The sequence below is a fragment of the Molothrus aeneus genome, chromosome 16 (assembly GCF_037042795.1).
Source record: "Molothrus aeneus isolate 106 chromosome 16, BPBGC_Maene_1.0, whole genome shotgun sequence".
Taxonomy (NCBI): domain Eukaryota; kingdom Metazoa; phylum Chordata; class Aves; order Passeriformes; family Icteridae; genus Molothrus; species Molothrus aeneus.
Window position 1 is genome coordinate 2,511,602 of NC_089661.1, and position 25,755 is coordinate 2,537,356.

The following is a 25,755-nucleotide window of genomic DNA, read 5'->3' on the forward strand; positions in this document are numbered from 1 at the left end:
AAGAGCCCTGGGAGATGAGGAGTTTGAGACAAATGGAAAAATGGGATGTTAAGCAATTGGCCCAGAGTCGAGCAGGGTGCCCGGCCAAGGTGTGGCACACAGGGGCTTCCTGAGGGCTGCTCCCAGCCCGGCGCAGCCTCTCCTCAGCCCTCAGCCCCTTCTGTGAGGAAACGGGGAGAGCCACGGTACCCGAGCTCTGCAGGCTGTGACTGCCGGGCTCCTGCCGCGGCCGGTCCCGTGGAATGGGTTCCCTGTGAGAGCCGTTCACTGTGAGATACCCCAAGGGGTGTCCTACAGGGAGAGCAGGGTGCGTTTGTAACCTTTGTCTGATTCCTTTCCTAACAAGTCCTCAGAAACACGAACGGGATTTTAACAATCACTAGAGGAGCGGTTTGGCAATGGCTTGGCGTCTGACCTCTAGGCAGAGCCCTGGCAACTCCCCCGTGAGGGGACCCAGGCGGGGCCCTGAGGGGACAGAGCCCGAGCCGTGAGGGGAGCGAGGCGCGGTGCCCCCTGAAGAGCTCGGTCGGGCCGTGAGGGGACCCGCGAGGAGCCCTCCCTGAGTGAAGCAGCGCGCGCGGGCTGAGAGGCAGGCTGACGTCACCGGGAGCGCGTCAAGCGCAGCCCGCGCGCGGGGGACTGGGCGCGCCCCCGCCCCGTGACGTCATCAGGTTGCGCGGCGGGAGGGCAGCGCGGGCATGGCGGCGGCGCGGGGCGGGCGGTGTCTGCTCGCGGCCCTGCGGCGCTCCGGGACCGCGCCCCGGCTGCGCCCGTCCGCAGGTGAGGGGGGACGGGCGGCGCGAGGGGCGCGGGCCCCGCGCTGAGGGAGCGGCCGGACCTCCACGGCTCGGCCCAGACGGGCGCGCCTGCCCGGAATTGAGCTCGGCCTTGCGCGTCCTCTGGAGGTGCGGAGGGTCCGCGTCCCGCTGGCAGCGCCCGATTGCTCTCGGCTGCTGCCGGCAGGCTCGGAACGGGCGCGGGCCCGGCAGCGCGGAGCAGCGTGCACAGCGCCCGGCGAGCTGACCCGAGAGCGCCCAGCGCTCCTTCCCGGGGAGGGGCGAGTTCTTCTGGGGCTGTGCTGGGAATAACCCGGGCTCGCGTGGGGCAGGGAGCGAGCTCAGGGCCACCAGCGGCTCCAGGGCCGTGTCCTGCCTCATACAGGGTGTACAGCGTGCTCAGATCGTGTAGCACGGTGAGGTTCATGCCCTGGCTCGTGTAGGGGTGTGTAATATATCCATGTTTATGTCCTGGTTCATACAGCACTCCCAGTTCATCTCCTGGCCTTTATAAGGCGTGCAGGACATCCAGGGGTACCTGCTGGCTCATACAGGCTGCACAGCACATTCGCATCATGTCCTGGTGCACGTCCCAGCTCACACAGGGTGCACAGCCCAGTACCTGCATGAGGGCAGAAGGCAGCAGCAGCGTTGCTGTTCTCTGGCCAGTCACTACCAGGGGACGTTACAGATGAGCCTGAAGGGTTTGTGTTTGCTAGGGGTGCACTTGAAGTTTCACCTCAGTCAGCTGACAGGAGTAAGTGCTAAGAAAATTAAAACTCTGAGGCCTCAGTTATGGGATGTGCTCCCTTATCAAGGCCCTCATGCACTGGAAATGTGCCTGTGAGCTGCCATTAACTGAAGCATGGTGAGCAGTGTCCTGCCTGTCAGCAGCCTGTGCTGTTTCCTTATCTCTTGTTGGCCCCTAACTGACAGATCTGCGTGTTGTTGCTGTGGTCTGTGCTTTCCCTGCAGGTTATGAAGAGAAAATGTATCAGGGGAAATTGTGTGACAAATAGGGTCACTTTCAGGGTCGGATTGTCAGGTTTATTGTGTCACAGAGTGCCACTTGGGTGTTTCTGTGCAATCCAGCTCTTCCTCCACAGAAATCCCCAGAGCCTTGTTAGCATCCATGTCTGGGAACAAAGCTGCTGCCTCTGGTGGGTCAGACACTGCAGCAGAGCCCGAGTTTTATCCCTTAAGCTGTCTTTCAGGCCCTCAGGGAAGAAGCAGTGAGCAGAAGCTGTGTGGGGTGGGGATAAGAGGGAGGGGCAGGATTCTCCTTTGGGCTGTGTCCTGGCTGCAGGGACAGCCCTCCCCTCAGCGGGCACAGCTGCAGTGTTCGCTTCACCATTTCAGAGGCTGGTGCAGAGCTTTTTGGGAGATGTGTTGGTGTGAGTGGGTCAGGCAGGGAATTCTCTTCTCCCCACATTCTTGGGGATCTGGTGCCCAGCTCAGGAGCCCTTTTGTGTGAGGAGATCTGAGCTGGGAGTGGTAATTCCTGCACCAGCTTCCCCGGGCTCCTGCTGACCCAAATTCTTCTCTTTTGTTTTGAGCCACAAACTGCTTCGTGCAGGGTTTCCCACCATAAATCTCTGCCTGGTGCTGGGCTCTGCTCACTGCAGGGCTTTTTCCAGAAGAGCCTGGGCTGTGTTTCCTGGGGGATCACTGTGGTATCTGGATTGAAAGGAGTCCCTGAGGGCTTTGCTGTGAGTGTGTGAGGCAGGTCTGTGGCCGTGGGCACGCTGGGATCACTTGGGATCACAGAGAGGTGGAATTTGGGGTGCAATGTGGGATTGTGCAGTGATGGGAACAGGAAGGGGTGTGGGCTGTGCTAAAGCTCCAGATTTGATTAACCCACTATCAAAAGCCCTGATTTGCCCCAACACATCACAGTGCATATCTGGGGCAAGAGCCATTCCTTCTTTGTCACCTGGGCTTAGGAATTTGTTTCTGAGGCTCGTTATGAGTAGCACATTCCCTGTTACCTCAGCAGGTGCTTCTCAATAGCTTTTGTGTGCTGATAATTGTGTTTTTATACCCAGAATAGCCAGGAGCCTTTTCTGCTCCCTTGCTTCAGGCAAGGACTCTCAAGAGGCAAATGGGCTGGAGGTGCTGCAGTTTGTATTTAATGAGCTCTGGCTCCCTGGCATGGGACAGGCTGCTAATTAAGGATGATAAAACCAAACATTGCACAAATCTGACAGGAACTTCCGAATTGATGGGTGGTGATTTATTATTGTGCTTTGGAGGTAGGGAGGCAAAAATGTGAATACATCAACAATTATAAATAGCCAGAAATAAAATTATAAGTAGCTGTAGTTTCTAGAGTCAGCTGGTGTTCATGGGCTGGACATCTGATGATAGAAATGAACTTAAGGTTTTAAGCTGCTGCTGCTCTGTGTCTTTTTTGGATCCTGGAGTCAGAGAGGGAGCAAAATTCTCTCTTTTATTTCTGCTGTTTGGGAGATATGTGTGTGTCTGTATGTGTGCTTACGTACAATGCAGTATGCTACAGCACCCAGCATAAAATGAGTATAAAATAGATACAAACCCTGATCTGCAGGCCCTTCCTCTCTGGAAATGAGGGACTGGACAGTGAGTGCTCTGCTGCTCTCCACCTCAGCCAGGGCTGTTTGCCCCTTCCCAGGCAATCCAGGCAGTGGAATGGAAGTTGCAGAAGGTGTGCTGTGGTAATGCAGCAGAGCTGTTTGTGACGCAGAGCACAGTTATGTGTGTGGGAGGTGTTCAGATGCATTTAGAACTATTTGTGGGCTCTTTTCTTTAAGGGCAGAATGACTGGGGAGTCATTCAAGCTTCTGGCTGGAGAAGTGGATCTTGATTCAAAGCTTTCTGTGAGGAGGAGGAGGAAGAAGAACGAGGACTGAGAGCCTCCTCTGTCAGCTCTTGAGGATGGGGTGCAGGAGACAGAAGTGCTGTTAAAGCTCAGGGGTTCATGTTCAGCTGCTCTGGAGCAAGTGAGAGCCCAGCATGATGGTCTGGAGCAGCAAGACCTGTTCTTGGTGACCACACTGACTGTAGGACCTGCTGTGGGAGGCAGGAGCTTTGCAGAGCACTTGTGAAGTGAGCCTGAGCTAGAGGATGAGGGATGTTGGTGGAAAGGCTGGAATGCAGAGTTCACTCCAGGGCTGTGGCAAGGTGGAGGAAGGTTCAGGAAGGACTGAGCTCCCTCAGCATGTCAGCTGGCCTGGAGGGCAGGAGGTGGCCTTGGAAGCTGTTTCCAAGGAGGTCACAGATGTGTTTTGGGACTCACACCGTACTAATGGGGTTTGGTTCAGTCTTTGGCTGTCTTTGTCCCCAGTCATCTGAAGAAAGGACCCCTTGAGAATGTCAGGTGTAGGGTTTGGCTCCTTCCCTTGCTGGATGAAACAGCCAACAGGCACAGAGTGAGCTGTAAGGAAAAACCTGAGCTTGTCACTGCTTCCAGCCACTTGTGCTGCTTGTCCATGTTCTCCTGGCTCTGTCCAGACTGTCCTGGCCCCTCCTCTGCTTCCCAGACCATCCAGCCTGTTGTTGTTCATTGTAGCATGGGGGAGGCCAAGGTGCTGCCTTCCCCAGGGCAGCTGCAGGGTCAGGTCCTCACCCTCTGGGATCCTGCTCTGGCATTATCCCAGCAATTCAGAAATCACTCCAGGGAACAGGCTTTGCTCAGAGGTCTGTGGTGCTGCAATGGTCTTTTTGTGACCAGGTTTGGCTCGATTCATCCCCCAACAGAGAAAAAACTGTTGGGTTCACCTGGGCATAATAAAAGGAGGAGAATTGGGAATCCCTGACCTTAAGGGGGTTGTGCCATTTCCTGACTGGTCTCATTTTCCCCACTGATTTTGGGACTGGTGGCCTTGCTGCTGCTGCATGTGCTGCTTGCCCTGGACCCAGCTTTGTTGGGGGGTGTAATCCCTGTGCTTGGACAGCCAGAGGCCAAATATCTATTGCCAATTTATATTCTCACAGGCAGTGATGTGAGAGTTGTCTTCAACTTAGCCAGGAAACAGCAGTGAAAGCTGCAGACTGCCTCTTTCTGGTTAATTCAGTGGGAAAGCTGCTAATTGTCATCTTCTGGATAAAATTTTAATTCAGAAGAGCCAAAGTAGCAACCTGCCCTTTTTATGCAGTGAAGGCAATTCTGGAGGGGAATGGTGGGTGTTGGATGGTGAGGGAGCTGTTCAGACAGTGTAACTCCCATGGGGTTACCTAGGTGGGACCTCTGGGGAGTGCTCCTGTTGGTGCTGGACTTGTGATGTGTATTGAAATATCTTCATTTGTGTCTTTAGCAAAAGGAGCAGCATGTCTGCAAAGACAAATCCTCCACCGCTGGAGCCTCCAGCACAATGTTCCTGCCTCCAGCATTGCTGCTGTCAGGATGTACAGCACCCAGACAGCAGAGAGCAAGGAGGAGGAGCCCCTGCACACCATCATCAGCAACACAGAGAACGTGAAAGGTGGGCCTGGCACACATGTGGGGATGCTCTTGGGGTGCTCCTGGGTCAAGGTGTGCTGCAGGTGAGCCCTGCTCAGCAGTGCTGCTGCCTCTGGAGGAAGTGCAGGTGCTGCTCACCACATCCTTTCCATCTGTGTTGCACCATCACCTCCCAAAACCTGGGTGTGGAGGTCAGCATGGCCTTTACTGAGAAACTGGGACATCAAACTGCGTCCATGGGCACTGCCAGGCAGTGGATGGTCGTGTGTGTGTGTGTGTGTGTGTGGAGGCTCCACAAACACTGGAATTGGCTGAAAAGAATTTTCTGTCCCAGAAGCAAGCTGTGCCTGCCCAGGTCATTGCTGTGCACCCTGGAGGTGTGATGAGAGTCCTGGTGTCAGCCCTTTGGCCAGAATGAATTGCTTTGCACAGCTTCAGGGACAGCTGCTCTAAAGCAGTCTGAGCAATGAGTTAGTCCAGCACAGAAATCACATCTGAACTCTGCCTCTGTGGTTTTCCTGGAGGTACTTTTGAGACTGCCAGGCTGAAGTCCCTGGTGGGGTTGATGTGCTGCCCACACTCCAGCTTCACCCCATCCCTGGGGGATGTACATCCTCACCAGCAAGGCATGGCACAGGTGATGTGGGACTTGTGGCTTTTCCCTGTGTTTTCCCAGAGTTCTCTAATGCCTCTTGCAGGAGAAAGGAGTTCTCTTATGCCTCTTACTATTTTTAAAAGGCCAAGGATGGTCTTTCAGCTGAGATGTTTTGTAGTTTTAATTTTTTCTGAGGAGATTTCTCTTCCTGGGCACAGCTCCCTGCCTGCAGGGGTGGCTGTACAGATGTGTTCATCCAGCCTGGCCTTGGACACTGCCAGGGATCCAGGGGCAGCCACAGCTGCTCTGAGCACCCTGTGCCAGGGCCTCAGCACCTTCACAGGGAACAATTCCTTCCCAATATCCCATCTGTCCCTTCTCTCTGGCAGTGTAAAGCCATTCCCTCTTGTCCTGTCACTTCAGGCCCTTGTCCAAAGTCTCTCTCCAGCTCTCCTGGAGCCCCTTTAGGCACTGGAAGGGGCTCTAAGTGCTCCCTGAGCTTTCTTTTCTCCAAGCTGAGCACCCCCTACCCTAACCTTTATTCCAGGTGCAGCCTCTAAACATGAGTTCCAGGCTGAGACAAAGAAACTGCTGGACATTGTTGCCCGTTCCCTGTACTCGGAGAAAGAGGTAACACATCCTCAACTTGCTGGGAGATTTTCTGTTGGCAAAGCCCCAACTCTGTCAAGGGATACATCCAAAATGGTTGAACTGGGAGAGGAACTGTTCAGTTCCCAGTGAGTCCTGAGCTTTCATGTCAGGCTTTCTTGAATGATGTTTTTGCAAGACACTTTGAAAATGTATTTTTGAAACAATTTGTAGGTATAGCCAAATGACTCCAAGCCTTGAGCCTCTGCAGTTTCACACTGAGTTTGGACAAACTGTTCTCTTGGCAGATAATGGGGAAGCACAGGTTGGGGAGCTGGGAATTAGTTTGTGTGGGCCTGTGATCTCCCAGGTGTCTGGGAGGGCTGTGCAGGGCAGTGTCACAGACATCTTTCATGAAAAATCCTTTCTTAAGATTTTTCTTTGTGAGAAGCTGCAGTTTCAGTAACCAAAGTAACCAATGGTTATCTGCTGCTGTGGAATGCAACAGGTAGAGCCGTGATTGGTCTCCTGTGGGTGTTTGGATTTCCTGACCACTCATGGCAGAGCTGGCTCTTGCTCTCTGTCTGAGACACAGATCTTTGTTATTCATTCTTTTCTATTCTTAGCTTAGCTAGCTTCTCAAGAAACCTTTTCCTTTCTATTTCTTTTTAGTATAGTCTAATGTAACATATATCATAAAATAATAAATCAAGCCTTCTGACCATGGAGTCAACATTCTCGTCTCTTCTTCATCCTGACAAGCCTTGTGACCACGGTCACAGGGCAGGGCCAGGCTGCAGGCTCAGGCTGTGTCTGTCCCCAGGTGTTCATCCGGGAGCTGATCTCCAACGGCAGCGACGCGCTGGAGAAGCTGCGGCACCGCCTGATGACAGAAGGGAAGGCCCTGCCAGAGCTGGAGATCCACCTGCAGACAGACAGTGCAAAGGGAACCATCACCATCCAGGTAGGGTCTTATTCCCTGCTGCTCTCATCACTGCCCTTTGTGCTGTGAGGAGTCACTGGCAGCTGAGCAGCAGCACAGTCCCCAAGCCTGCCCAAATAAATATTCAGTCCTCAGTTCTGGTTCATGAGGCTGTAACCTCAGGATTTGATGAGAAACCAGCAATGCTGTCTGCTCCCCATTTGTAGCCATAGGAAAATTTGCTGCTCCTTCTTCCCCTATTGGGAAGTACCAGTGGCTTTTCTCCCTGTACCCCTGTCTAGTGCACTTCTCTGGTTGTGTGACTTTCTCACTAGTGGGTAAGTTGTGAATCTGGTTTCCTCCTGACCGTTGGGGAGGTTTTCATGCATGAGGTGTTACATGCTTGCTTTTGCAGACCTTCTCTCTCCCCTGGGTGAGGGGAAATAAATGCCAGGGTGGTAAGAAAACCTTCCCATTGCTGCCTGTCTCTCTGTTCCTGCTCCAGGACAGGCTGAGTCCAGCTTCTGCCCTCAGGCACAGTTGACACTGTAGTTTTGGGCACACCCCTGTGCCCAAGTTTTGGTTGTCCCTGCTGGTGACAAAATGCTGATTGGGAGGGAGACAGTCTGTAAGAGCAGTCACCTGTGGGCCTCAGTGTGGGGAGGGACGTGGAGCTGGGCCTTCTCTCTGTACTTTGATCTTGCTTGTGGCTCTTGGCCAGGGTGGGAGGCTGAGCCTCAGTTTTGGTGTTTTCTTGGCAGAGTTCCTAATGTTAAGAAGGCCAACTGGTCATTTTCCTTGTGGAGCTGTCAGCCATGAGTGTGGCTGTGGACATTCCTAGGAGAGCAGAGGAGGAGGAGGAGGATGAAGCAGGCAGCCCTGAGGGACCATGGCAGGTCCAGGGGAGATGTGGCACAGACAGAGCACACAGGCTGATATTTTTCATGTGGGACAAAAGCAGAGGGGGCTGTTGGAGGCTGCACAGTTATTTTATATTTCTGTTCCTCTGCAGAGCAAGTGCTGCAGTTGCCATGGGGAAGTTAGTGCTTGTCAGTGGGCACCACAATCACCAAGCAGAGATTCTCAAACCATGGTGCAGGGGCTTTGCTATTCCTGTCACTCTGTTGCAGTTTTCTGACTCCAGTTAACACCAATTGCTTGAGGAGCCCTCACTTAGCCCCAGGCAGGGGGTCATTCCTGCCATTCATCTTTCCCTTTTGAGATTGTAGTGGACACAGAGCATCTGACTCCATCAAGACATTGTTACCTCTCCTGCCCTGTCCCTGTGGAAGCTCTCCCCTTGTTTGGCAGTTTGGCTGGAGAGCTGCTTGCCCACCTCACAGGGTGCCTCTGATGCCATCCCAGTTAGATGGGTTAAGGGTTGGGATTTTATAACCCCCTGCCTGGCTGCCAGTGCCTCTCTAATTCCATTAAATGAGTCTTAACAAGGAAGCTTTTAACTGCAGCAGTCCTGGGCTGTGGGGAGCAGTGAGAACAACGCTGCTCCAATCTCTTTAATAGCTTTGCCTTCTCCAGAGTGCCAAAAGCTCCTTACCTCCAGTCAGGGGGTTATAAATAACTTCTTGAAGAAGCAAACTGCATATAATGCTTACTGCAAACAAGCATCATTCAGAACATTTCTCTGCCTTTCAGGAATGCAAACGTGAAAGAAGGCTTGCTGCAGTGATTGAGGCAGAGATGGATCTTCCCTTTGCCACTGTTTTGTTTCTGTACCCACTAGGACCCACCAAAAAAGAGGCAGCAGGTCCCTCATACATGACCTGTGACAAGGGTCACCCCCTTTTTTATTCCTAGAAAGGTCCCATTGTCTCACTCTGACCCCTGGATCCTTCTCAGATCTTCATGCTGCTCTGAGCCTCTGCATCTGCTGAATCTCTCCCTTCCTCTTCCAAGCCCTGTAGCATCTCTTTGCATCTCATTGAGCTGAGAAAAGGCAGGTCTGTAAGGTGTGATGGCCATTACAGGCACATTCCTGGGGGATTGTGTAGATCTGGTACAGGACTGCACTCATCTCTGTTCAGTGACTGCAGTTCTCCTTGTTCTCTGCCAGGACTGAATTCCAGTCATAGGCACAGCAAGACTCAGAATTCTGATGGATGTCCTCATTCAGGAATATTCCACCTAAGCATTGCAGTGTAGTGGCTGCTAAGAGGGACGTGTTGACTGAATTCCACCACCTCACTTCCTTCACCAAAATCCTGTTGTTTTAGCGAATTCCACCATTTCCTCCATCCCTTTGAAAACTGCCTCATGTTTCTAGGACAGCTCCATCTGTAGCAGCCACAGCCTGCAAGGTCAGAGTGGTTAAGAAAATCCATTTGAAAGTGTGAGGGGTGTGTTTCCAGTGAGAACAGCTCTGCAGAGCTCTGCAGTTCCGCGTGCTGAGGCTTTACCAATGTGATTTTGGACCCTTTGAGGTGGGACCAGAGGGCCTCTTACAGACCCCAAGGCTCTGTGAGCACTGAGCTCACCTTCAGCACCTGCCAAGGTGACAGGCAGATGACAGGCACTTGGTGGTGTTGGAGCTGTGCAGTTCTGCTGTGCTGGTGGGGATGTGTGAGCTCAGGGCTGCAGCCCTGCTCCTTGCTGAGGCTTAATTTAGGGTTAGGACAGTTGAGAGGAAATGGTTTGAAATGTTTACAGAGCTGATGGCTGCTTCTGCTGGGGGAGGGAGTGTGCTTGCTCTTCCAGCATGGGGGAGCAGCCAGAGCTTGGGCTGCTCCGTTCCCTTTGTTGGGCTTTCATCTTTCTGTTGCTGTCATCCAAAATCAGTGTCTGTGAAACCACAAAATCACCAGTTTGCTGTGTTGGGAGGAGTTAAAATGACTGCAAACACCACTCCTCCCTGCAACAGCTCCCTGTATCACTGAGCAGATCTCTCCTGCCTCACAAACAGCCTGTAACAGGGACTGGGCTGTGCTGGGCTCCAGTAAGGATTGGGATGTTTGGGCTGTAGCAGGTCAGTGCAGATGCACCCTTGTGTCCCACAAAGCTTGGGGAGGGTGGGGGAGCAGGTTCCTCTCCCCTGTGGGACCAGGCTGCAGCAGAGAGGGTGACCTGCACTGTAGCATCTGTGTCACTTGGGCTTGGGGAAGCAGGAGATGGGCAGGTGGAGATAGAGGGGTAAATCTGGCTGTACTTTAGCAAGTCTTAGGTGCAAGTAAACCTACAGAAATGTGCCCCAGATTGCAGGGATGGGCTACAGCTTCCAGTGGTTGCATCATCTTTAACAAGTAAGCCCAGAACCCAGAAATATAAACACATCTCAAATAACCTGTGGCCCAAGGAAGGAAGTGCACAATCCTTTAGTTCTCTTCATGGCAGAATCAGAGCACGTCCTGTATAAAACTGGGAAATTCAAAGTGGATGAAAGGCAGCACTTTTCTGGACAGTGGGTATTTAGACCTGGATGGGTGGAGGCTGAGCCTGTGGTTTTGCAAAGGAAAGCTCAGGCTCTCTGCTTTGGACAACTCCCATGTACTAGGCCAAGATTACCTCGTGTTCAGAGGCATCAGTTTTATTCTGGCTTTTCATCTGGTTGCTGCTGCTGCAGATGCTTTAATGATCCCAAACCAGAATGTTGCTCTAGTGCAGCTGCTGTCCTGGTCTTGTGAATTTGAAGTCTTTAATCAAGGTATTTAAATAACAGTGGGCACATTTGCTAATCAGACATTTTGGGATTTTATTACCTTATCAACTGGTGAAAGCAGCATGTCTTTATAATATACTCAGTGTTCTTCTGATGCCCCGTTGAGGTTTTACACTGAAATAAATGTTTCAAGTGTTTGTTTTGTAACAAAGCAAAGTGAAAGACACAATAGTTCAGCCAGGTCTCTCTAACTGGGAGCATTCCTTGCAATGCAGTCATGGCAGAGGCAGCAGTTAATGGCTGCTTAATAGGTTGTTAGGTGTAAGGAAGCTCTGCAAAACTTTAAATTGGACTCAGGTAATGAGCAAAGCTAAGCTAATCTTACACAGCAGGTCTCTGCAAACATCCAGCACCCCCACCACAGGGTTAGAACAAAGGGCTCACAAGGCACAAAGGTGCAGGTTAGCTCAGCTTTGGTACCTTGGAGCTTTCCACACATAAAAAGGTGCTAAAAACAAAGTTCAGCTGATGTCTGTTTGGGGTAAATGTTACTGAGTTTAGTTCAACACTTGTGGCCACCAGCCCTTCATACTCTGAAGGTCTGCAGCCTCTTTGTTGTCTTTTATTGGGGATGGCTTGGGGAGGATTTTTACTCTGCACCCTGAGAAGCACCAGAGGAGAAATTCACCCAGGTGAGGAGGTGGTGATTCTGCCGGGTAACAGCAGGTCTTCTGTAATTAACATTCAGCTAATGAAGGGTCAGCACACTGAACTCTGTGTCTTGGTCTCTCCAAGCTGTAGAGAAACACCTGGCACATGGAACTCTGAGCATATCCCTCACATTTTGTAATTTGAGAAGGCCCAGGTACAATTTGCTTTGTGCTGTTACAAATAGCTCTCCTGTGGCTGTGGTCAGCCTGATAAAGGTTTTCTTGCAGGCTGAAGGGAGGGCTAGAACTGTGTGCAGGGGAAGAGAAGTTGTAATGCTGTGGGTGCTGATGGTGGTGGGTAGAAGGAGTGTGCAGGAGTTGGGTGATGCCATGGTGGATCCTGGTGCCCAGCAGCCAAGCAGCAGCTGGTGCAGCACAGAGCAGTGTGAGGAGGGCAGTAGAAATTCCACCAGCTGCTTCCTTGGAGTTCATGGAGCTGGAGCTGCCAGCACTTGTGTGGGCCCAGCCTGAGGTGGGCTGCTCACAGGCAGGTTCAGTTGCCTCCCATGACTGCAGAGTTCCTGCTCTGCAGAGCTCAGCTCCCATCTCTCCTCTGCTGCTGCTTTATTCCCATTCCCCTGAGCAGCTCCATGTGGTGAGGGGAGCCAAAGGAGAGCTGCAGGAAATGTGGACATGGCAAGGGTGGCTTGAATCTTGATGGTGTCTTCATCCTAATCCACCTAGGTGTTTTCCTGCAGGAGGGAACGTCTGCTTTGCCAGGCTCTTCACTTTCTGCTCCCCCTGTCAGCATCCTGGCTGTTTGAGCCCTGCTTTCTTTGTTCATGAGATTCACCCTCATCAAAGCAGTCTCCAGGAACTGTCATTAAGCATTCTGCAGTAAGTTTGGCAGGGCATTAGGAATTCAATAGCCAATAAATTAATGGGGTAAGGATGTATTTTTTTTAACACACTGGAATTTGGGAATGACATGCTGTGCTATAAATAGAAGTGGATCAGAGTTCTGTTCAGGGTCTGGCATGAAGAAAAACTGAACCAGATGCTGAAAGCTGTTCTTTCTGGCTTTTTCTTCCCTGGGGGGAGGGACCATGTCAGATTCCTGAGATTTTGCCATACGCTGTTTGTTTTCCTTGGCTTTTCATCTCTCACTGTTGAGATCGTACTGGGCATCATCCCTGTTCTCAGCCAGGACTGGCCTCACTGGATTTAACCAAAGGAAGGGGATTGCTGTGCCCTGCCTTTTGGGGGCAGGAAAATGTCTTACCCACATGGCACCTCACAAGCTGAACAGTTCAATCCTTTAGTGCAGTTAAGCACTGCATTAAGAAATCCATACTGCCATTAACTTACTTTGGTAATAAGCCCAGTAAATGCCCCATGGGTGGCAGAGGTCACTCTGGCTCCTCACCTCCGAGCCACCTAAGAGCTGCCAGCTCTGTTGCAGCTGATTTTGCCGACCCTGCACACCAAATCCCACCCCTGGTAAGGCACTGGGGATGTGTGAGCCCACTCTGGATGTGCCAGCTGCTGTCAGCTGTGATAACCATGCTCACAGGTACTCAGGTAGAACTGAATCCCTCAGGGGAATGAGAATCACATCTCACTTGGCTACTTTTCACCTCAGACAGGGGCTCAGAGAACATGTAACAGTGGGTTCTTGGGATGCTTGTGTTGGGTACAGAAGCTGCTGGGATTTGGGAGGGGGAATGGCACTTTGTTCTTGGGAGTGGCATCCTGGAGGGCAGTAGCCTGCCCTTTGCTCCTGTGGAAAATGTGTGTGGAGCAAGTCTGAAAACACATTGGACAACAGAAGGGGAAAGATTTTTTTGTGAGAGGGTGGCCATCTCTAGCTGGGGTTTGCTGTTACCTTTGTTGCCTTGGGGTGTCATGCAAATTGAAGTTGCAGCCAGGTTTGAGCCTTACTGCAGCCTTTTCAGGGTGGTGCTGCTGCAGGCTCTGCTGCCTGAGATGTGTGAGCTGCAGGGAGATGTTTATCTGCATGCAGTAGTGCAATTCTGGAATAACCTGGGGGTGACAAGGAGCTTGGGTAAAGTGTAGCTGGTGCATTGGATTTTGGCTGCTGTTCCCATGGGAATGCCATACCCAGCTCTCCTGGACATTGACAGCTTCATACTCACACCATGGAGCACAGGGCTTGCAGAGAAGGGTCTGGATTACCTGAGAGTTAAGGGCTTTGCTGCTCTGCTGCTGATTCCCAGTGTTCCACATCTGCAGACTGCAAACAAGCTGCTTCTCTCTGCTCCTCACTCCCCCTCAGAGCAGTTCAGGAATGGAGGCTGTCTCTGTGCATGACATCTGGCACTGTGGGGCCATGCCTGGCGTCACATCTCTTTCCTGCACTGCCATCCTGTGCTTTTTAGAGGGATGTAGAATCCAGCCTGTCCTGGCATGGTTTTGTCTTTCCCTGAGAAATGGCCAGAGTCTCTGAGCTTTCTGGGGTTTGCAGGGAGCTGTGGCTGCCCCTGGGGCTCTGTGCCCTCTGGGTGTGTGTTCCTGGCCATGGGCAGATGGAGGCACAGCTAAGTCTGCTGTTGGATTTACTACTCAGAGGGGAAGGAGACAGTGGGAGTTGGAGGCAGAAGTTGCTTGGGTGCTGTTTGCTGGAGCAATGGTTCCCTGCTGGTATTTGAGCTGCAATTGCTGTTTCTTTTCAGGACACAGGTATTGGGATGACCCAGGAGGAGCTCATTTCTAACCTTGGTACCATTGCTCGATCAGGCTCAAAGGTAACTTGGGATGAGGATCCTTCTCCCTCCCTTAAAAAACTCTTCTCCAGTTGCAACCACTTTTGTTCTCCCAGTAATTTTTCATTCTGTTTTGTCCCTTGGCCCTCAGCCCAGCTGTGAAATGACACCCCCTCTTGGGAGGTGAAACCTGCCTGTGGAGCCTCCTGCTTTCAGTGGTCCCTGCTGTGCTGTGGGAGGCCCAGGGAGCCCAGGCAGTGCTGTTGGGCCCTGTGTGTGGCACTGCTGCACCCACTGCCCTCACTCCAAACACCCTCCAGCCCAGCCATCCCTACAGAGGGGCACCCACCCACTTGGCATTTGCCCCCTGTCCAGGGGAGCAGCAGCTCTGTCCCCACAGCAAGGTGTTGTACATGTGTACCTGATTTTTGTTTTCATCTCTGGAGGCACCATTTTAAGGTTTCCTGTTCCTGATTGACCAAGCTCTTGCTTGTTTTCCTTTTACTGCTCTAAGCAGTGCTCCCCTTTTCCAGAGGTGCAGTCCCTGTGCAGAAACCCTTTTCCTTGGGAACCTTCCTCAGAGCATTGATGCAGGAGCATGGGGTGGGGGTGCTGGACTGCCAGGCTGCAGTGCCTGAGGAGCCCAGCTGGGCATTGATCACAACCTCCAGCAATTCCTGAAGTCACTTTGTGCTGGTTTGTGTCTCCTTTGTTCCTGCAGGCTTTTCTAGAAGCTCTGCAGAGCCAAGCTGAAGCCAGCAGTAAAATCATCGGCCAGTTTGGAGTGGGTTTCTATTCAGCCTTCATGGTGGCTGATAAAGTGGAGGTGTTCTCACAGTCAGCAGAGCCAGGCAGCCCAGGCTACCACTGGTCATCTGATGGGTGAGGCTGCAAAGAGGGCTGGCAGCATGGGGGGGCTGTGTCCAGACCAGGCATGGCCTGAAAGCCCTGCAAAGGCAGGGCTTGTGTGTTCTTCCAGGACCTGGCTGAGTGGTTTAGGTCCTGCTCTAGTTACACACAGGAACAAAGCCCGGCCAAATGTGTGGGAACTGCAAGGGCAGGGTTGGTTTTTCAGAGCAGACATGCTGTGGACAGAGTGCCTGCCTGTCCTGTTCATCCCTGCTGCAGGCACTCAGCTCAGGGGGCCACACCACAGGGACAAACTGAACCTCCTGGGTCTAATCATCCTCTGAGGTTTGGCTTGGGGCACCCACAGAGAGCAGAGCTTGTGCAGCACTGGGAGCTGCAGGTACATCTCCTTGGGGGTCACAGCTGTGTGCTCATCCTTTGCTTTTTGCTTGAAGTTGCAAATATCTGTGATGGCAAAGCTGTGGGCTGCTGGACATGTTGGAATTGGAGCTTCTGAGGGTGACAAGCTCAGCATCCCCTTAAAATTTCCTGAGAATAAAGAATTTACTACATTATTTAAATTCTTGAGAAAACTGAGACACCAGACTGGTTTGGGTTTTCAGTAACTAGTGTTTTTGCAGAGCAGTTTATCCTGGGTCTGGGTCTCTGGGGAAAACAGCCACATGTTTTTTGGGGCTTCTCAGAGCATAAGGAGTATTTGACATTTTTTTGCCTTTTCCTCTCAGCTTTGAAGTGTTGTGTGTGCTCTCAGTTGAACAATTTCTCTGTGCTATCATGAGTGTACCTGAGGCACAAACTGACACAGTGTTTGTTTCTAATCCTAGTTCAGGGATGTTTGAGATTGCAGAAGCATCTGGGGTCAGAGCTGGGACTAAGATTATTATACATCTGAAAGAAGACTGCAAAGAATTTGCAAATGAAGACCGAGTCAAGGGTGAGTAGAGGAGGGGAATGCTGTTCCCCCTAGGCTCTGGGAATTCTGTTGGTGCTCACAGATGGGAGGTGAATTTACAGGTTTTTTCCTCTCCTGCAACTCCTTTCACCTGCTGTTACTGAGGGAATTCCTGCTGTGTTGTTTCCACAAAGGTGACCCTTCTGTGTCTTCTTTCCATTCCAGAGGTGGTGACAAAATACAGCAACTTCATCAGCTTCCCCCTGTACCTCAATGGGAGAAGAATTAACACTTTACAGGTGAGGTGGAGGCCACAGGCAGGTCACTCATGGAGGTGAACCTCTGTAATGCTCCCCTGGAGACAGGAAACAGCACAAAGCTGTCCCTGGAAACCAGGGGAGGATTGGCCAGGATATCACAGATCTTGCAGTGATCAGTTAATTAGAACAAAAGGAGACAATCCAGCTGAAGTCATATCTGCAACAGCTTCTTTGCATTTATTGTGGAAAAGTCTTGGAGATCAGCAAGATCTGTTCTCTTCCCTTGTCCTGAATTATTATTTCAGTGCTTTATAATGCTTATTCTGTTTAAGCCATGTGACATGTTAGTGCTGATGGTATAGGTGGTGTGCTGACACCTCTCACTGCAGTTCTTTCTGTCCTTTACATGGAATAGCCACTGCCAGGGAGTGGTTGGGGTTTTTCAGCAGCTCACAGGGAATGGTTGGGGTTTTTCAGCAGCTCACAGCCTGATTTATTCCCAGCTCCTAGCTGAGCATTTTCTGACCACTGGCATTATACTGCAGCCAGATCCATTTTACTCAGATGTTCTTGGCCCAATTGCAGGCATCACTTGGGAGAAATTAATTATCTTTAAAACAGAAATCTATGAATCATTTTCCTCCAGCATCTTCTCTTCTGATTGTTTAAAGCTTTCTCACCTAAGAGAGCAGGTAGAGAGCATTTGTGTGGCTTTTTTGTTTCCTGGAATGTGGCACCGACTGCACAGACTTTCAAGACTGTATTTAAACATTTTACCATGTTAATTTATCTAAGGTTCTGTAATTGGTGTTATTAGTCACTGATTATTTATTTGGATTCCTGCATGATAGTGTTTCTGTTCCAAAGGCTTTCTAGCTGTGCCCCTTAAATTACAAAACCAGAAATAGCTTTAGACAGCTGTTTGCTCTCTCTGCCTGACAATCAGTAGAACAGGCTCCCTGGAGAAGAGCAGTAGTAGAGCAAGGGGTGAAATGCCCTTAATAGAGTCATGGACTTTTATCTTCTTATCAGAAAGTCTGTTTTCCCTTGGGTTACAGCAACAGCTTGATTCTCATCATGCTCTCATTTCATGCTTTTTCTTTATCCAGGATCTTGGCTTTGTGCTTTTCCACACATCAGCATCAGTTCACTGCAAACAGAGCCACAGTTGGTTCCCTGGTGGGATTTCTCCTCAATGAGCCTGTGAATGCTCACAGCATGGAGCTGGGGTTTCTCTGCTCTAACTGGGATAACTGTTAGCTACAAGTGAGCCCCTGAGAATGCAGCACTTTCCAAAACACAGCTACTGTAAACACCTTAGCTCCCAGTGAGTCCATAATCCTACCTATGATCCTGCAAACCCTCCAGGACACTTGTGTCTGCTGGAAATGAGGGGAAGCCACCTGTGGAACAAGGCTGTGAGGCAGAGGAATCCTTAAGGATTTCAGGGCTGCCAGGGACCTGAAACTCTTGGGCTCTGAGGGTGGGCTGGATGTTGGTGTTGTCCCCAGAAATCGCTCCTGTCGCTCGTTTGGGCTTGAGTGGCAAAGAGAGGCAGTGACTGAGGTGGGCTTCACCCAGCTGGAAACACACAGTTCTGCATTGAGTCCCACATCTTTGCTGGGTGCGAGTCTTTTGCTCAGGTACTGGAAACTGAAACATGCTGTGAGCATGGGCTGAGTGCTTCAGAAAGCACTGGGGGAGTTAGAGCAGCAGCAGCAGGTGGGCCTGGAGCTCATGGCATGTGTTCATGTGGGAAACAGTGGTGGAGCAGTGACCCTGCAGTGGTTCACAAAGCAGCTCCCAAGCTGCTGAACAAATCAGCAGAAAACAGTGCAGGAGCTGCTTCACAAGCTCTTAGCTGAGACAGTGACCTCCCTCAGAGAGGCAGATTGGTTGCAAAAGGCTCACTAAAAATTTTGCTTTTCCTTTACTTGCTGGTTAGACCTTGAGAACTTGACCAGTACTGCCAGTCATTTGAGCTGTGGGATCTGCCCAGGATGGCCAAGATTGGCAAGTGTGATGTCAGGACCCAGGACATCCCTCTGGCTGTCCTGAGCAGCCAAGACCCCTGCCAGGGGTCTCAGAGACCCTGGCACAGAGCCCAAAATGCCCCTGTGGTTTTGATTATGACCCGTGGAGCAAGTTACCAACCTTAGATGAAGATCTGCAAGCCATGACAAATTAAGTAGAATGATAGTGAATTTATCACAAGGTGAAAAAGTAGTTTTTGGGGTTTTTAGAATGGGGATTCAGGGGGGCAAGATGGAGAGATCTGGGCATGTCCTGCCTTTCTCCTTCTTCTTCTTGGCCTCCATCTCCTGCTGTGATGTTGGCACTTTTAGATTAGTTTAGAGTAGAAGCTCACTGTCTAACATAGGTGATAGGTATTGGAAAGGAATTGTAAACATTGTATGTGTAGTTTTTAGTATAAAGATATAACACCACCCTGGGGGCAGGCAGAGTGCCTCTGAGTGTCGTGCTGAGCGGACCTTGGCTGGACAGGAGAGAAAATTTTATAGATAAGATACAATAAACAACCTTGAGACCGAGAAATGAAGAGCCCTGACTCCTTCTTCAAGCACTGGGCTGGGAAAAGAGACTTTCTAACATTTCTCTGAGTCACTCTGACCAGCTAGAAGCCCCAACAGTGTGAGGCAAAGGAGGTTAGCCAAATCCCTTTTGTTTGGGGCTACACAAAGCTGCCCTATAGATGTTGCAGGGCAAGAGTTACCTCTGAGGGGTGGCCAGACGAGGGGCAGTAGTTTGTTCATTGATAATGTGCCTGAGCCACATCTCGCTCCCAGGCTGTGCATAAGAGTCTGTTTGAAAGGTTCTATTTCCCTGCTCTGGCATCCTGGAGGCCAGAGAGCTGATGGGAACTGTTCTCCCTGCTCCTGCACAGGCCCTGTGGATGCTGGAGCCCAAGGACATCGGCGAGTGGCAGCACGAGGAGTTTTACCGCTTCATAGCGCAGGCCTATGACAAACCCCGCTACGTCCTGCACTACAAGACCGACGCTCCCCTCAACATCCGCAGCATCTTCTACGTGCCCGAGCAAGTACGTGTGCTGCCCTGGAACCTCCGCCCAGCCTCTCTGAAAGGGGAGAAGGGCAGAGCTCCTTAGGGAAGGGAAGCAGACATGGCTGCAGGGAGGAATATCCAGTGGGGCATCTCTGCAGTGGGCTGGTGTCGCAGGGTAGTTGGGATAATGAGCCATGAGAGGAGCAGGGGGATGGCTTGGCTGGGTCTCTAGGGAAGAGAGCCAAGACTTCAGCTCTCGTTGGGTTCAGCATTGTAGGGAAGACCAGAGTGTGATGTGGGGCACCCTGCACAGTGTGGGTGTTACCTCCTGTCTCTTTTCCTGCAGAAGCCATCCATGTTTGACATCAGCAGGGAAATGGGCTCCAGCGTTGCCCTCTACAGCCGCAAAATCCTCATCCAAACCAAAGCTGCAGACATCCTGCCCAAGTGGCTGCGCTTCCTTAGAGGTGGGTGTGCCACCAGGAATAGCAGGTTATGGACGATGGCTTCCACAGGGGCTGCCCTCCTGAGCCTGGCACTTGTGTTTCTATCACTGTTCAAGGGTTGCTTTGTGTTCCAGGTGTTGTGGACAGTGAGGATATACCCCTGAATCTCAGCAGGGAGCTTCTGCAGGAGAGTGCCCTGATCAGGTAAGCAAGAGTATCTCTGGACTGAGATACAAGGAAAAGATGTAAAGCCATGAGGGAAAGGGGACAGTGGACTCACTACAGCCCTGCACAGAGAGATGTTCACCTAAAATGTCTTGTCTGGCTCTAGCAGCTGTCTTAAAAAAGGCTTGTTCCTCCTGCAGGAAGCTCCGTGATGTTTTGCAGAAGAGGTTGATCAAGTTCTTCATTGACCAGAGCAAGAAGGACCCTGAGAAATATGCCAAATTCTTTGAGGAGTACGGGGTGTTTATGAGAGAGGGGATTGTCACGATAGCAGAGCAGGATGTCAAGGTACCATGAATCTTGAAAACTGCAGCTGATGGGAAAGATCACCATGAGCTGGGATGAGGGAGACTGCTACTTCCCATGGAACTTGCACGCCCATAACTTGTGTTCCTGGGTCTGCCAAGACCTATGGATTCTCTAGTGCCTCAACTTTCACTCTTTCTGACTGGTGCTGCTTCCCATTTATTTTGAGACCCTGCAGAGTCTCTGTGCCCACACTGTTGTCAGCCCTTCCTGGTGACATGAAGGGCTGATGACAATGTCAACTACAATGGGCAATAAAGATGGGCCTTCCCCTCCTGTTGCCTAATTCCCATTTCCAGGAGAGCTTGATCTATATCCTCTCTAGATCACTTTTCTACCTCTTTAATATCTGGAGCAGGAAAGGAGGGATTCAAAATCCCCTGAGCCATTTTGTATGGCTGCCAAGAGACACAGGAATCCTTGGGGTTGGGTGCAGCTCAGTGACCCAGCTGAGCTCACAGGAGCACATTTCCTGCAGGAGGACATAGCAAAGCTGCTGCGTTACGAGTCGTCGGCGCTGCCTGCGGGGCAGCTGACCAGCCTGAGCGACTACGGCTCGCGCATGAAGGCCGGCAGCAGGAACATCTACTACCTGTGTGCCCCCAACCGGCACCTGGCCGAGCACTCGCCCTACTTCGAGGCCATGAAGAAGAAGGACATGGAGGTGGGTGAGCAGTGGTGCCACATGTTGCAGTGTGATGTCATACCTTGCCTCAGTTTCCCGGTCCTTCCCCAGGTGCCAATCACCACTCCCTTCCCCTCCCTTGCCCCTGCTGAGTGCTGTCTGTCAATCTGGCATTCCAGAAGGGCGTCGAGTGATTGGCAGAGTTCAAAAGATGCCTTTCAGCCCTGGGGGACATTGGGCCAGCCAGGTGTCATTTGTCCCCTGAGACTCCCCTCCCTTACCTGCTTGGTGTGATCCCTACCCCTTCCCTCTCCCTCTCCCCGGGGTTAAAAGACACAGCAACCACACGGTTCAGGGAGGTTCTCTTAGGGCTGTTGCTGCATTCAGAGGCTTATGGGCCAGGAATAAAGCTCTGGATCGAAACCCTCCAGCAGAACCTGACTCCTTTCCTTCAGCATCACCTTAAGCTTCTCCACCAGAGGTAAACCCGAGCTCCTGCATGCCTGGACTTGTCCCAAGCACCCAGGTGCAACATGCAGCTGGCCAAAGGTGTCTCTGAGGTGAAACCACCACAGCTGCTGCCTTTGGTCAAGCAGCAAGGGCCACATGAGCCCAGGCACGTTCCATCCGACTCTATTGGTATTAATTCCAACAGCCATAGCCCGGGGAACACCCTGAGCTGCTGCAGTAATGGTCAGGGCTGGCTCTCAGGGCTGAGCATGGCACTGAGGCCTCTGATAGAGCCCTGCCAGCACGGTGCCTTTGCCTGGCCCCCTCTGCCTCTGCTCTGTGACATGGGGCCAGGAGGAACCGGTCACACACTCTTAACTACAAGGTTAAACAAAACCATGCAGCTGTTAGGAGTATCCAAAGGAGGACCATGGGAGTGGTGAAGGGCATGGAGGAGAAGCCATATGAGGAGCGGGTGGGGGCACTTGGTGCATTCAGCTGGAGAAAAGGAGACTGAGGGGAGACCTCACTGTGGTCTTCAACATCCTCACAAGGGCCAGCAGAGGGACAGGTGTCGATCTTTTCACCCTCATGACCCAAGGGAATGGCTGGAGCTCAGCTGGGAGGTTTAGGTTGGGTATCAGGAAGAAGTTTTCACCCAGAGATGTCAGACACTGTGACAGGCTCCCCAGGGAAGTGCTCACAGCACCACGCCTGTCTGAGTTCAAGAAGCATTTGGACAATGCTCTCAGACACAGGGATTGTTGGGTGTGCTGCACAGGGAAGAGCTGGGACAATGATCCTGATGGCTCCCCTACAACTCAGCATATTCTGTGATTTAGTACTTGTACAGACACTTGGTTCTTATATCTGTTTCCTACCTTTGCTGGATCCCAGAGCAGGAGGCTGGGAGCTGCTGTGCAGGGCTGGAATTGTGTTATGTTTGTCCTCTGTGGGCAGGTGGCCCTCTCAGGTGTGGAGCCAGTGCTGGTTCTCACTTTCCCTGGGCAGCAGAACTTGTTCAGCTGCAGACCTGCCACCCATGGTAACAAATCCCTCAAGGGTTTGCTTTCATGTCAAGCCCTGAGTGACAGTCACTGTGGGGTTGAACCTGTGAGTTTCCTGTGTGATATTCCTGCTGTTTGGTACAGAGCTGCCTTGAGAAGGAGGGAATGCTGTTACATCCCAAACAATGTGTTGCTGTCCCTTTGTTGGCACAGGTGCTGTTCTGCTATGAGCAGTTTGATGAGCTGACACTCTTGCACCTCCGGGAGTTTGACAAGAAGAAGCTGATCTCTGTGGAGACAGACATTGTTGTTGATCACTATAAGGAAGAGAAGTTTGAGGAGAGCCGCCCAGGTACCGTGAGCCTTCCCTGTCCCCTCCTGCTGCACACTGCCCTGCTACCCTGAGCAAGCAGTGAGGGGACACCTTCCTCCCCTGTTCTTGGAGCTCCTGAGCAAGAGCCTTCTACCCTCCCATTCTCATGGTCTGAGGTAGCTTAGAGTTTTTGCAGACTGGATTCATCTCACATGATCAAAGTTAAATGGAATGTCATGTGTGGAGTTGCCATGATTTTATTTCAACCCCATGCATATATCTGGTGCCCAGGCAGAGGCAGGCAGCCCCTGGCAAGGCATGAGCCTGCCCTCTCCAGGTGTGGCACAGTCTGGGATGAGGATATGTAGGTGTGTGCTGAGTGGTGCTGCACTCCCACTCCCACAAGAGAACTGATAAATGAAAGTGTGAAATGGAAGATTGGAAACTCAGCTCATTGTCCATTGCACACTATAGATGCACACTCAGATGTGCCCTCTTTCCCTGCCAGCTGGAGAACGTCTGACAGAGAAGGAGGCTGAGGATCTGATGGCCTGGATGAGGAATGCCTTAGGCTCTCGAGTCACTGGGGTGAAGGTGGGTATTCTGTGTCTGGGTAGCTGAGTACAGGAGATCCATGGAGGTAACGATCTAGGGAAAAAAGATGACAGGTAGTTGGGGACACAGAGTTGCTGCCACAGAGTTTTCTTTGGACACTGTGGGAAGACATTCTTCTCTGTGCCTCCTCTAAGTGGTGTGGATGCTGGCATTTGTCATTGGCTGGTCAGGGTGGCAGCAGAAGAACCACATCTGTGTGTATTGAGCAAAGCCCATATTGCAGTCGATGCTCAGGTTACCAGAACAGGCTGGTGACTCTTCTTGCTTGTGGAAAGGTGCATTGGCAAGGAATGCTTTGGGTCCAGCTGCAGCCACTGCCTGTGGGCTGTGGAGCCATTTGAGCCCCCATCTTTCCTGCTCGTTTAGGCAGCTCCTGTGAGATGGGAATGAATCATGTGGAGGCTTGGTGTAGACCTGTGCTGAGGAGACTCCAAGCCCTCAGACTTTCCCCACATGTCCAGGCTTTCCACATCAATAACAGTCTTTTGGAAGTCATATTTTGCAATGTCTGATATTGTTCTGCTGAAATGCTGAGTTGAGGACATCAAGGGTTTTTTGCAGGTTTGTCATCCTTCACTTCTGCTTGATTTGTGAAAGCTTTTCAGAGTGTTTGCTTGAATGGTAGCTATGTTGAGGGCTGCCAATTTTACTGCAGGCTCTATCATTTGGGGCAAGGCAGGATTGGGATTTGCAAGCCTTGGGAGACCTTTTTCCATTCTGGATGTGCACTGTCCATGGCAGCCCTGACCGGTGCTTGTGCCGCAGGTGACCACGCGGCTGGACACGCACCCTGCCATGATCACCGTGCTGGAGATGGGCGCTGCCCGCCACTTCCTGCGCATGCAGCAGCTGGCCAAGACCCAGGAGGAGCGAGCCCAGCTCCTGCAGCCCACCCTGGAGATCAACACAGGGTAAGGGGGGACAGCAGCAGCACTAGGCCTGGGGCACAGCAGCCTCTCAGCAGTGGAGGTGGAGAGGAGGCCATGTAAAGGCTGCCAAGTAGCAGAGTCCTCCCCATTATGTGCAGTCAGTGCCACAGAGCCTTCATCTGTGACACTGAGTGGCACCTTCAATGTGAGCCCCCCACACACAGTGTGCAGCCCTCTGGGGACCATGGGGGTTGTAGGGACAGATAGGAGAGAAGAGAGAAGCCCTCAGAACAGGAGCAAGGAAGTTGACTTTGGTGATCCACTGTGACTTAGCTGCTCATTCTGGAAATACATTTCTCACTATGTCCTAAATCAGCAAGTTTCAGTGTTGATCTCTCTCTTACAGGCATGCTCTGATTAAGAGGCTCAGTGAGCTGAAGGACAGTCAGCCTGATCTGGCCCAGATGTTGCTCGACCAGGTGAGAGTTGGACCTTCTCCAAAAGCAGCACCATCCTTCCCAGAACCAGCTGCAGACCAGGCATGACAGGGAACAGGGTGAACCATTACAGTGGGCAGGAGTCACAGCCTTCTGTGGCCCCTGGGTATTTCTGGGACTTGTGGTCGATGTTTTCCTAGCAGGTGCCCTAGAAGACATTCTTTGTTTCAGCATGCAGGTCCTGGGAGTAATGTTCCCTTCCTCCCTCAGGCAGGTTGCTTTGGTGCTTATTTAGTGCTTTCTTCTCTTTTTCAGATTTATGAGAATGCCATGATTGCAGCAGGACTGAATGAGGACCCCAGGCCAATGGTGAACCGGCTGAACGAACTCCTCACCAGAATCCTGGAGAAGAAATGAGCCCCAAGGACTGAAGGATGAACTCTGTGCTGACCTCTTGCCTCAGGCACAGCCACTCTCAGCAGCTGCTTGCAGGCACTGTCCAGCACAGGTTCATGGGCAGAGGGCAGGGACAGTGCTGGGGACATCCAGCCCTCCCTGCACGGGGAGGAGCCACCTGTAATTATCAGATCCCACATCATCAGCTTGTTCAAAGTGCAGTGCTCTTAGTGGGGACAAAATCCAGAGGTTGCTGCTTAAATAATGTGCCCAAATTTCTGACATGAGCCTGAAGAGCCTCATTTCATACTGTTTCTAAAAATGGCCTTTCTTAAAACAGATGTTGGCAGCAAGATCCCCAGTTAGGTCTGTGAATACACCCCCCTATCCACAAAATCCCTGCTCACCTTTGTGCTCTGAACAAGCACTGGAAAAATCAATTCATTAGTTAAGAAACCTCCAGGTCTGACCAGACAGGAGCAGTTTGCTGGCATGGAGACAGCTTGCTGCCTTTGGCAGACACAGATCCTGTTGGTGGAACATGGCAGAAAAGATCACTGAGCTGCTGGCTAAGGGAGTTCATCCTGGTCTTGTGGAAAAGGGGAAGTAACTGGGAGGCAGCTTTCTACTGTGTGGCTTTCTGGAGAGTCTGTGGGATAAACTGCATGCCTAGCTGATGTGTATTTATGATAAATAAACAATTCTTATTTTCCAGACA

The 25,755-nt window shown here is 51.5% G+C and overlaps 1 protein-coding gene across 1 annotated transcript; it reads left to right on the forward strand.

Annotated features, from left to right (window-relative positions):
• The first annotated feature begins 684 nt into the window (after positions 1 to 684).
• TRAP1 (TNF receptor associated protein 1) lies at positions 685 to 25,755 on the forward strand. Its single transcript, XM_066561074.1, has 18 exons — positions 685 to 780; positions 5,069 to 5,236; positions 6,357 to 6,439; positions 7,221 to 7,361; positions 14,273 to 14,344; positions 15,024 to 15,184; positions 15,997 to 16,106; positions 16,290 to 16,363; positions 19,230 to 19,385; positions 19,695 to 19,815; positions 19,929 to 19,998; positions 20,160 to 20,307; positions 20,804 to 20,989; positions 22,621 to 22,759; positions 23,229 to 23,314; positions 24,101 to 24,246; positions 24,611 to 24,683; positions 24,957 to 25,755. The coding sequence occupies exons 1-18, from the start codon at positions 699 to 701 to the stop codon at positions 25,056 to 25,058; spliced, it is 2,118 nt and encodes a 705-aa protein (XP_066417171.1). The 5' UTR covers positions 685 to 698; the 3' UTR covers positions 25,059 to 25,755.

What these genes read in the sequence shown, in the direction of transcription:
- TRAP1 (XM_066561074.1), top strand. Translation starts at nt 699, where the DNA reads ATGGCGGCGGCGCGGGGCGGGCGGTGTCTGCTCGCGGCCCTGCGGCGC. An exon ending in GTGGCTGCGCTTCCTTAGAG is followed by an intron (nt 19,816 to 19,928) that starts GTGGGTGTGCCA and finishes TTTGTGTTCCAG; the next exon opens with GTGTTGTGGACAGTGAGGAT. An exon ending in ACCCTGGAGATCAACACAGG is followed by an intron (nt 24,247 to 24,610) that starts GTAAGGGGGGAC and finishes TCTCTCTTACAG; the next exon opens with GCATGCTCTGATTAAGAGGC.